The sequence below is a fragment of the Mytilus galloprovincialis genome, chromosome 10 (genome assembly GCF_965363235.1).
Source record: "Mytilus galloprovincialis chromosome 10, xbMytGall1.hap1.1, whole genome shotgun sequence".
Taxonomy (NCBI): Eukaryota; Metazoa; Mollusca; class Bivalvia; order Mytilida; family Mytilidae; genus Mytilus; species Mytilus galloprovincialis.
In genome coordinates, this window is record NC_134847.1 from 43,307,821 (window position 1) to 43,320,639 (window position 12,819).

General features: G+C 31.0%; 1 protein-coding gene across 1 annotated transcript in view; it reads right to left on the reverse strand.

The window, feature by feature from the left end:
* Positions 1-1,923: 1,923 nt before the first annotated feature.
* The window catches only part of LOC143047604 (protein O-mannosyl-transferase TMTC3-like), a 29,606-nt gene continuing 18,710 nt past the window's right edge, over positions 1,924-12,819 (reverse strand). The window contains exons 15-21 of the mRNA XM_076220734.1: positions 10,802-10,874; positions 10,071-10,157; positions 8,785-8,858; positions 7,896-8,016; positions 5,859-5,963; positions 5,251-5,334; positions 1,924-4,914 (exon numbers count right to left, since the gene is read on the reverse strand). Of these exons, the coding sequence (XP_076076849.1) occupies positions 4,654-4,914; positions 5,251-5,334; positions 5,859-5,963; positions 7,896-8,016; positions 8,785-8,858; positions 10,071-10,157; positions 10,802-10,874 (805 nt within the window). The 3' untranslated portion in view covers positions 1,924-4,653. The remainder of the gene's footprint in view (positions 4,915-5,250; positions 5,335-5,858; positions 5,964-7,895; positions 8,017-8,784; positions 8,859-10,070; positions 10,158-10,801; positions 10,875-12,819) is intronic.

A 12,819-nucleotide genomic window follows, 5' to 3' on the forward strand; every position in this document is an offset into this window, starting at 1 on the left:
AAATAACAAAGTGACACGATGATTTCCGAACTTTTACCAATAAGGCGCAACTTTCAAATTGCCGGAAAAGAATCTGAAATGATGACAATTCAACCAAAAGAAGTTACTCATAAAAACATTGATAATTTATAAATATACAAAATTAATACTCACACAAAATTGACTTATTAGAGGAATTAAAAAAAATTAAGCCTTGGACCATTTGATCTGATATTTTTATTTATTTGGTGGAAAGGGGGGGGGGGGGGGGGGTTGCAAGGAAATTTACTAATATTTTCTTTCCACGAAAATGATATTGACCTTGTTTTAATTATTACAAAACATGGGTCATGTTAACTGAAGTAAAAAAAGGGGGGGGACAATATTTCCATATTTTGCAGTTCCCTTTTCTAAGATAAAATCAAAAAGTCTATGAATGTGTGATTTTTGAAAATTAAAAGATTATGACCACTAACAATCAAATAAGGGGCTTGATCTTGTTCGTTGTTCATCATATCTGTTTGTTTACATTTAGTATTAGTTCGGAAGTCATCGTATCACTTTGTTATTTTCATACGTACTTTGAGAGATATTCCGAAAAAGTCCGGGAAAATATTACTTCCCTTTAACAAAAGTTCGGGAAAAACAGTCAACTTCCGGGCACGTAAATTTGAAATTAGTCAAAATAGTTAAAATCTTTTTATTATATGCTGGAGATGGACTAAAAATGTTACGACCAATACCAGTTTGATAAATATAAACGATGTCTGCGATCTGACGGCAAGGAAGGCACGTTTTCCCAGAGAAATCGTTGGGGAATCCAGGTAGGTCAATCTATTTATTTATAGATAGCAGAAAAATGGCGTCGAGTTAGTTGCCTTTTTGTTTCTTAGTATGGATAGTAAAATTGGGTATTTTCTCTGGGTCGTTTAAATCACTCGAAACTAGGTGAGACATGCACAGAAGTGATAGATATGTATTATAAATATAGAAAATTGAATATTTTAATCAGCAAAAAAAAAAAATCCAAAAAAAAAATCTGTATCATACACCCAAGCGCCTGTGGCCAATCACACAATATGTTTAATTTTCAGACAAAATTCAAATTGATGATATTTAACCAACTAATGTCTTTAAACCTTTGAAGGATATTATTAGGTAGATTTTTAATTTTGAAGTCAAGACACCAAATTAAGTGGCCATATCATACCTTCAGCTTTATTTATTTTGTCATATTTTTTTTTAGATTAAACTTAATAGCTTCTTAAATGATTAAATAGCAAATTTGAAAAATTATGAATATCATACATTTCTATAATAAATTGAGCAATATATTAAATAAAAAAATAATCATATTAGATATAATATAATAAATAACATAAGTGTCTTAAAAAACGACCACAAAAACCAGTGTAATAGTACAAACTTTCTACATAGCAAACACAAATTGAAAAAAAATCATATTCCTAATTTAATTGTTCATTAAATAAACACATTTTAAATTAAACAAGAATGTGTCCCCAGTACACGAATGCCCCACTCGCACTATCATTTTCTATGTTCAGTGGACCGTGAAATTGGGGTAAACCCTCTAATTTGGCATTAAAATTTAAAAGATCATATCATAGGGAACATGTATACTAAGTTTGAAGTCGATTGGACTTCAACTTCATCAAAAACTACCTCGACCAAAAACTTTAACCTGAAGCGGGACAGACGGACGAACGGACGAACGAACGAACAGACGGACGGACGGACGCACAGACCAGAAAACATAATGCCCCTCTACTATCGTAGGTGGGGCATAAAAAACTTACGACCTCGTCGTTATTAGACATAAATATATATTGTATGCCCTGGATCAAGTGTGATTCTATATTTGTCTGTTTGAAATAGTTATTTTTTTTTTATTTCAAGAGTGTACATTTCCTATACAAAAGCATCTAGCCTATTTGTATTTTTTGTGATGTTATATAGGCATTATATGATATAAGTATAGATTCTACCACTGATTTAAGTGTGATATTTTCCATCTTGAAAAAGTACAACCTGAAACTACTATTATTTTGTTAGGAGTGCACTAAATGGATGTTCTTATCTTAACTTTTACATCATTAATGCAGCATCATTTGTAGAATTTTCTGTATGCTTTTACTATATTCAAATAACAAATCTTACAACAGTTTGATACATGAACTACTTCAAATAAGTCCACAGTTGATAATAAAAGTGTGCATCACCATCCTAACAGTACCTTGAAACAGTTTTTGTTTTTGCTATATTTTTTTTTTACATGTTACATTATGGAAGACAATGTTGAAATTGTATTAACCAAATTATGACAAAGTGAATTCATTAATGTCAGCCCTTCTCAAACTAATGATGCTGCAATATTTTACTCTAAAACAGTATGTGAAAGACAACTTTACACAACCTTATAACATATATGATTGATGGTTTCTACAAGGGTGTGAATGGGGGTTTACAGAATAGATAATAATAGGTCAATAATATAAATAGTAGACAAAAATGAACAAAAAAGGAATTGAGAATAATGAGGTGCTAAAATATAAAGAATAGGGAATAATGGGTAACAATTATAACAAATAGAGAATAGTCTAAAATTAAAGAATACAGAATTGAGAGACCCCCCCCCCCCCAAAAGAAAACCAGACCCTCTTCTATCCATCACAACATTTGTTTGATATGGTTTTTGGAATACATTTGTACTTTTGATGTAGTGTGATGCAGTAAAAATACACAAACTACACATAAAACAGCACCAATATACATAACCCACACCCTATTTGAGATCACATAAATACATGTGTCAACCATACATCAACATTTGCTTTAGATCTATTTGCCATTGTTTATTTTAATCAATGTAAATTCCTAAATTATTGCTAGGTTTTTATTAATACCAATAATGTGACTTGGTGAGTATAGAAAAAATATGAACTCACATTCAAATATAATACATATATATTCATGCAGTTATATCTGAAATCACAACAATTAATCTAGCATTTTTGTCCATTTTTAGAAAATCGCAATAATAAACGTAATAGTTTCCAAATTTACAGTATTATATTTGTTTATTCTGTTTGAAATATCTTACAATCAACAATAAAACGAATCCTACATGCAGGTGAGAACTAACCAAACCTTTCAAGAGTGTTGCACATGAAGTCTTTATTTAAATATTTACCTGGTACCTACATGTGCTAACTATTATCCAATCCCAAATGTGTGCCAAAAATTTACAGTGGTTAATTTTTCAAATAAAGATCTATATCTTTTTTAAGCCATATTCTAAAACTTAACATGTCCATTCCCTGAATATTCATAATATTTGAAATTTTACATGTACACAATCAATTATTTTGCCTTCAAAAAGGGGGAAAATTTGAAAGAAATCTACAGTATAACTGTCAACATATATTTGTTTCGCCTAACAGAAGTTCCACTGGAAACTTTGTTATAAATAATGTCATAATACCTATTCCTGTTTGAACAAATATTCTATACCATTTATTCCATTAGGAACTTATACTGTAATATCTATTCCTGTGGAAATAATATTCCAGAATATTTCTTTCTTTGGGAACTTTTTTTATGAAGGAACTTCAATTCCGTGACATAACAAACACGTACTATGTCTTTTTCAACAAATGCTAGTTTTGTAATACTGTAATATAAATATTTTTACATTTTTTGCATATTCATTTTCATACAGCTATTATCATCTGACAGTAAAATTAAACAATAACATTTTACATTTAATAAATGATTATGATACTTTTCATATAGAGCATTCCTCATAATTATAAACTATTAAAGATTTAAAAAAATGCTCAACTTGAAAAATTAACAACAATTAAACATATTAAATAACCATACTTTTCATTAAAAGCTGAGGAAAAAGAAATTTGGTTTCCTAGCAACAATGCTGTGCATTTCGGTTTTTGGTTAATTTCTTTAAATGCCCAGTGAAAATGCAAATTAACTTCATTGATAATTAAAAATAAATGTATATATCCTAGACAAAATGAAAACTGAAAAATCAAAATATTCTAATACATGTAGTTCTTATCAAACTAATCAGCAGAAAACTTAACAATTGTTAATGACGATAACAACAATGCTTAGCAGGAGAAAAATACATAAGTCTCGCTTTCTGTGACAAAACTGTGACTTTTGTCACAGTTGAAAAAAATACATATATATTCAGAATCACAATGATTATAACAATATCTGAGATACATAGTAGATACCAATTACCACACATGTTAATACTATACATTATATTTTGGCAAGCACAAAAACAGCAGATGTTCCATGTAACAATTATAACAATATAAAATATCTAATATCATGTTTGGTTTTAAATAATTTGCATTTTTTTTCTCAGAAAAATAATGTCTGAACTTTACGACAAATGTCATCATCATTTTACAATCTTGTAAACTCAAGTAAATCTATGCATCTTGTATTTTAATTTCCAAATAACAAGTGTAGGGCTGGTCGCTACATATATTTATCCTTAGGACTGTATGTCTGTGATAACTCAGGTGTTTTACCCATACCTTCGTCAACTTTCTGTCCACAGACCAGTTATTCAATCTTTCTCTGTCTATATTTTAAAATTTTATTTCATTCATCGGTTCCTCCCTATTTTTTCGTTTGAGACTGTTTGCTATGTTGATCTTGTTGTTTAAGTTTCTGTTCTCTTCTAGCTTTAATTGCTTGATTAAGTTTTGTCCGTACAATATTTAAATGATTGATAATGTACTTTTCATTAGGTGCCATATTATATACTTTTGTCAGACATTTTTCTGCACCAAATAAATCACCTTTCTCCACCATGACAACACACAGATTGTGATTGGCCTGTATATTGTCTGGCTCTAATTCAACAACCCTCTTAAAATGCTGGAAAAAAGTTAAAAAGAGTTATAGACATTTAAACATTACATGAATGATATCTGGCTTTTCTAGTTAGTTAGTCTTTTTTATGGGGGGGTGGGGATTTGGGGAGGGCTTAATAATTTAATATGTATGCCTTCCATTGCAATTGAAGGGAAAGTAGACAGAAGATAACTCATGAATAGTTTACATATCTTTGCATCTGTATCCTGACAAAAAGATTGTATAACTTTAAGCATGTACAATACACAAAAAAATCTGAACAAATTTGGAGCTCTAACATTTACATTTTCTTTATAAATACAATAATCTCTCCCTCATTTTAATAACTTTGATACTCACTTTATCAGCTGAAATTAAATCTTTCTGTACATTAACATTGATATCTCCCAATAACATCATGCCTTTGGTATGATCAGGATAGTTCTGAAACGTAAAGTACAGTTTATTTTCATAACTCTTAACACGGTTAAAGTTAGGCCACTAAAATTCAAACTTGGTCTGTCTTTTGTGGTAATAAGCATTGTGTAAAATTTATATAACATTTGGTTGAGGCAAACTTCAGTTAGAGAACTGAAACTAACTTTGGGATGAACGGACGGACAAGGGTAAAATTTACCCTACTTAGCCATGGCTGGAGCATAAAAAGATTCCTACAACTTTTGTAATTACAGTTTATGCTAAGACTGTGAAATTATAAGTTAAATTAAATCAAGCATTTATCTACCCAGTAACCCTTTTAAACTTGAAATGCACGGATCAACAATAAAGCTTGTCTATCATGTCTATTTGTTCTGTATTAAAATAAAATTTGAATTTCAACGAAATTTGAAAAGTTCAGATTTATCTCCCCTTTTAAGCTGTAAATGCAAGGATCAACAATAAATCTCAAATACCATGTTTCCCTTTACTCGTATATCTAGAAGGAATATAAAAAAGGAATAACTTACCTGTAATAAAGTATTTAAGTAAGGCAGTGCTTCTAGGGGTTTGTTCAGATTGTTCACTAACATCAAAGCTAAATTAAACAAAGCACTTCTAAATGTAGGCTCATACTGAAAGTAGAAAATGTGATTTAAGTTTGATAATTAGTACATCATATGTAGAATAGATTTTACAAGAATGTGATAGTAAAAAAAATACAAAGTCCTTTTTTGAATTTTGGAAACTTTCACGACATTTTGTATTCCTTGATGTGCTTATCCTATATCCAAGAAATCCATTAGTACCCCACAAAGAATAATGAATACACAGTAAATGAAAAAGAAATATTTAAATCATTGATAAATAACAGGATGAGTAACTTTTAAGATGTAATGGGTAACTTTTAATTAAAAAGAACTTAAAAATGCATCCTTAACCTATGTAAACAGATTTAGATAAATTTTATAGTTCGTTCTTATGTTGTACTGTTATACCACTGTCCCAGGTTAGGGGAGGGTTGGGTTCCCGCTAACATGTTTAACCCCGCCACATTATTTATGTATGTGCCTGTCCCAAGTCAGGAGCCTGTACAGGGCTCACACTACTTCAGAATTATAGGGAGAAGTGACTTCTCTTTTTGAAACTGATAGGGAGAAGTGGTGAGATTTGAAAGAGAAGTGTTCATTCGTGTGGAGCGCTACAATGTTTGGATTTTACAATAGTATAAAGGGCCATATGTAAATAATGTTCTTTTTATATTGTTCAATTCATATCTGAGTAAAAAAATTACAATTAAAGTAACATTTGAAATTAAAAGTTGTTTAAGTTTTACTAAGGTTCTTGTGAGAAACTACCAACTAAATATCTAGCACTAAAAAAAAAAAAAAAAAATATTTTAAAAAATGTAAAGAAATTATAATATATCAATTACAATTTAATTAAAAATTATCTTGTGTATGAAATTCAGTGTTTTTCATAAAAAAATATAAAAGTTATTAAGCTGGGCCATAATATATTGATATTAAATAGTCTCAAAGTTAAGCAACTTTAATCAATAGTTTGAAACAATCCATAAAACATATAGGGAATTATATACACCAATCAATTAGATGAAACCAAAAGTCTCTTAATGCGTGTGGAATGCGTAATTTTTCCCTTTGGGATCAATATTCTTCTGTCAGCTGTTGCATCCGTGCGTCCGTAGTAATTATTGTAAAAGTACGGATTTCAGTCATAGCTGGTCCGGTTCAGATCCTTAGTTTAGAAATTGGTCAATGGCGGACGAATGCAAGAAAATTTACAAAAATAAACGATGTTTGACAAGTTATTTGGAAAGGAACATGACGTTTTTGATGCAATAAATGGATAAAACATTTACTGGAGGCAACTTTTATCACGTTTAAATGAAGTAACAAACTTATTTTGCTGCCGAAATTTAGGTTGATGTACGTTTTCGAGTAACAAACACCGTAACTTGCGGAAATGCAAGTGATAAAAAGTTGTATTTTTATCAAATAACCTGCTACACACTGCAAAGACAATGATTCAACCTCTTTTCTAAAAATAATGAATCGTTTATGTCTGAATTTCTTTAATTATTAATAAAAAATTGATGTTTCATCAACTTGGTAAAAATTGAAAATGTCCGATGACGGAAGCGACTGAAAGCGAGTATCGTCAAGAACAGGGCGACTTGTTTTCGCTTTTGGGGGTAGGAGCGAAGTGACGGTCGGGAAGGCAACTTCTTCGCCCAAGTCGCCTGGTAGCGTGAGCCCTGCTGTAATTCAGTGGTTGTCGTTTGTTTATGTGTTACATATTTGTTTTTCGTTCAATTTTTCATACAAATAAGGCCGTTAGTTTTCTCGTTTGAATTGTTTTACATTGTCATATCGGGGCCTTTCATAGCTGACTATGAGGTATGGGCTTTGCTCATTGTTGAAGGCAGTATGGTGACCTATAGATGTAAAAGTCTGTGTCATTTTGGTCTCTTGTGGATAGTTGTCTCATTGGCAATCATACCACATCTTCTTTTTATATTAGAAATTATAGTTTTATTATAATACCTGTAGACATTTCTTTATATATTTCTCAGCAGATATGTAATCTTTTCTGTCCATATCTAACATTCCCATTGTAAAGTAAATCTTTGGATCAGTTGGGTTTTTCTTCTCCAGATGTTGTAACCTGCAAATGAAAGAAATACTTTGAAATAAATGCTGGAATTTCAAATTTTCTATCATTGTATCAGGTTGGTGATGTATGTGTGTATGATTTTTAAAAATAAAAATAACAAGAATGTGTTCACAGTACACAGATGCCCCACTCATCAGTTTCTTTGATATTGGACCGTGAAATTTGGGTCAAAACTCTAATTTTGGCATTAAAATTGGGAAGATCATATTATAGGGAATTGTACTAAGTTTCATGTTCAACTTCATCAAAAACGGACAGAGGATTAGACTAACTAATAGACACACAGACCAGAAAACATAATGCCCCTCTTCTATAGTAGGTGGGGTATAAAAATTCCTCGTGCATAAATAATGAACCCTACCTATTGTCTTTCCTCTGAACACAATAGTTACATGACAAGCATGGTTAAGGGAAATATTTCATATTTGGTATATGCTTTTTATGTATTAAAGTCAGTGATTATCTTCCCTAATTCAGAAGAAATAGCAAGGAAGGAACGATTGGCTCAGTGTGTTTTTACACATTTCCCTGCTGACTTGATAAAAGAGATTTTTCAAAAAAAAAATATTTGTGTTGATGGGTTGCTGTCTGATTGAAGTATTAACTGCATCACCATTAATTATTTTTAGTGTGGAAAATAAGTAAAGACAGAGGTATATTTATATCAGTATGCTCTGTATGTTCCTATCTCTTTTTACCACTATTTATCTGCTTATAGGTGAATTTAACAATATATCTACAATCTACGTTTAACCATACCTCTTTTCAAGTTCTGGCCAATCATTAGCATTTCCATGTTCCTGTATCATGATGGCTGAATTATACAAAGATTGCTGAAAAAATCATTAAAAGGTGGATTATTTAGTTGATACAGACAGACTCAATAATTCTCAAACAGCAATTTTAAAAGAACATACATTCCCTGTATTGATACATACATTTGTATTTGATAAATATCAACATGTTTTTTTTTTATATTTTTTTTTATTTTGCTTCAAACTTTCAACAAAAAACATAATTATTTCTTAATTTATAGATGAGAGTGAACTTACACCTGGTAAATCTGCAAAGCTTTACGACTCCCTGAAGAAAAAACATGTGGTTTGCAGGGTTGTTATGATAAAACATATATGACAAATAACGAATAGAATCTTGATCTCCATTCTATTTTTAATTTGTTTTTTGATAAGCCAACAATACCTTATTTCGAAATGATCTTCCACTACATGCTTATTTGGCCTTTTTAACTATTTTGATTCTATCATCACTGAAAAATTTTTTGTAGACAAAAACTTTAAGTTTCATATATAGTATGAAAAAAAAAAACATCGCCCATGTCTATCCATTTTTTTCTGTTACTATACGAGCTTTATTTGACCTTGGATTTAAATATTAAAAGGGGAGATCATAATTTGTTTAAATTCAAACATTATTTTAATACTGAACAATTAGACAAGCTTTATTGTTGATTCCTTCATTTAGAACTTAAACAAGAATGTGTCCCCAGGACACAAATGCCCCACTCGCACTATCACTTTCTATGTTCAGTGGACCGTGAAATTGGGGTAAACCCTCTAATTTGGCATTAAAATTAAAAAGATCATATCATAGAGAACATGTATACTAAGTTTGAAGTCGATTGGACTTCAACTTCATCAAAAACTACCTTGACCAAAAACTTTAACCTGAAGAGGGACAGACGGACGGACGGACGGACGCACAGACCAGAAAACATAATGCCCCTCTACTATCGTAGGTGGGGCATAAAAAAGGGAGATAATTTCCAACATTTCAAATTTTGTTGATTATCAAATATTACTTTAGTACTTGACAATTGGTAAGGTTGACCCTTGCATTTAGATCTTAAAAGAGGAGAAAAATGTGGATATTCTTTCATTTGCTAATTCAAATATAATTGGTAATTGACAATATTTTCACAAGCTTTAGCTTTATTTAACCCTGGGTGTAACTGTTAAAAGAGGAAACTTATCATGGCATTTTATTATTCGATTATGTATCTACAACAAAAATATACAAATGCTTACCCAATGATCTGGGTCATGCTGCAAAGCAGTTTCAAAATATACTCTTGCTGCATCTGGGTCTTTCAGTTCCAAACTCACAACACCAAGCTACAAATAACCATAAATCAAAGAGATGTTAATGCTGTAAGCAATCCATTCTGACATGACATACAAAAGCAAGTTATCTACTATGCAAATGATTACGTTTAGAAATTTCTTTTAAATTGATTTATTTTAAGCAGTGTATGTGCTGAAAATATATGTATGTGATTTATTTAAGGTGGTACCCAACACTTTAACTAAAAATAATTTGGCTCGTTTAATTTTAATTAAATTTTGACAAAGTATTTACTTTGACCCTTTAACAAAAATATAAAAAATTCCAAAATATTGAACCAATCGTTTTGTCAGAAAAATTACACTGGTTATATAGCAGTTTGACAAACACCAATTTTGATCATTGAAAAGCTTAATATTCCCTATACAACACAACGTAATTAAAACGTTTAGCTGACTTTACAGAGTTATCTCCCTGTAGTGTTAGGTACCACCTTAAAAAGTCATTTCATTTTCTTATTTAAGAGCAAATCACATGTGGAAAGCTGCTAATAAGTTATAAAATAATAATTGATATAAAATCAGACTGGAGCTAAAAACTGACTCTCAAACATTTTTTTCCTGGATTTTAATATAAAATAAGTTACTTTGAAATCAAAAAAATATTCTAACTTCTTTTCTATCATAAAACATACATTGTAATAGACATCAGCATTATCTGGTTCATATTTCAGAGCTGTTTTGTAGATCTCTATTGCCTCTTTCATTCTGAAATATAAAACATATACTGTAAATTCTAAAATTAAACTAGAGGCTCTAAAGAGCCTGTGTCGCTCACCTTGGTCTATGTGCATATTAAACAAAGGACACAAATGGATTCATGACAAAATTGTATTTTGGTGATGGTGATGTGTTTGAAGTTCTTACTTTACTGAACGATTTTGCTTCTTACAATTATATCTATCATGAACTTTGCCCATTAGTAACAGAGAACTATATTTGGTAAAAATTTACATAAATTTACCAAATTAATGAAAATTGTTAAAAATTGACTATAAAGGGCAATAACTCCTTAAGGGGTCAATTGACCATTTAGGTCATGTTGACTTATTTGTAGATCTTACTTTGCTGAACATTATTGCTGTTTACAGTTTATCGCTATCTATAATAGTATTCAAGATAACCAAAAACGGCAAAATTTCTTTAAAAATTACCAATTGGAGGGCAGCAACCCAACAACCAGTTGTCCAATTCATCTGAAAAATTCAGGGCAGATAGATATTGACTTGATTAACAATTTAACTTCTTGTCAGATTTGCTCTAGATGCTTTGGTTTCATAGTTATAAGCAAAAAACTGCATTTTACCCCTATGTTCTATTTTTAGCCGTGGCGGCCATCTTGGTTGAATGGCCAGGTCATCGGACACATTTTTCAAACTAGATACCCCAAAGATGATTGTGGCCTAGTAGTTTCAGTGGAGATTTTGTAAAAGATTACTTAGATTTATGAAAAATGGTTAAAGATTGACTATAAAGGGCAATAACTCCTAAAGGGGTCAACTGACCATTTTGGTCATGTTGACTTATTTGTAGATCTTACTTTGCTGAACATTATTGCTGTTTACAATTTATCTCTATCTATAATAATATTCAAGATAATAACCAAAAACAGCAAAATTTCCTCAAAATTACCAATTCAGGGGCAGCAACCCAACAACCGATTGACCGATTCATCTGAAAATTTCAGGGCAGATAGTTCTTGACCTGATAAACATTTTTATCCCATGTCAGATTTCCTCAAAATGCTTTGGTTTTTGAGTTATAAGCCAAAAACTGCATTTTACCCCTATGTTCTATTTTTACAGTGGCGGCCATCTTGGTTGGTTGACCAGGTCACGCCACACATTTTTTTTTAAACTAGATACCCCAAAGATGATTGTGGCCAAGTTTGGATTAATTTGGCCAAGTAGTTTCAGAGGAGAAGATTTTTGTAAAAGATTACTTTAATTTACGAAAAATGGTTAAAAATTGACTATAAAGGGCAATAACTCCTAAACGGGTCAACTGACCATTTTGGTCATGTTGACTTATTTGTAGATCTTACTTTGCTGAACATTATTGCTGTTTACAGTTTATCTCTATCTATAATAATATTCAAGATAATAACCAAAAACAGCAAAATTTCCTCAAAATTACCAATTCAGGGGCAGCAACCCAACAACCGATTGACCGATTCATCTGAAAATTTTAGAGCAGATAGATCTTGACCTGATAAACATTTTTATCCCATGTCAGATTTCCTCAAAATGCTTTGGTTTTTGAGTTATAAGCCAAAAACTGCATTTTACCCCTTTGTTCTATTTTTAGCCGTGGCGGCCATCTTGGTTGGTTGACCAGGTCACACCACACATTTTTTAAACTAGATACCCCAAAGATGATTGTGGCCAAGTTTGGATTAATTTGGCCAAGTAGTTTCAGAGGAGAAGATTTTTGTAAAAGATTACTTTAATTAACGAAAAATGGTTAAAAATTGACTATAAAGGGCAATAACTCCTAAACGGGTCAACTGACCATTTTGGTCATGTTGACTTATTTGTAGATCTTACTTTGCTGAACATTATTGCTGTTTACAGTTTATCTCTAACTATAATAATATTCAAGATAATAACCAAAAACAGCAAAATTTCTTCAAAATTACCAATTCAGGGGCAGC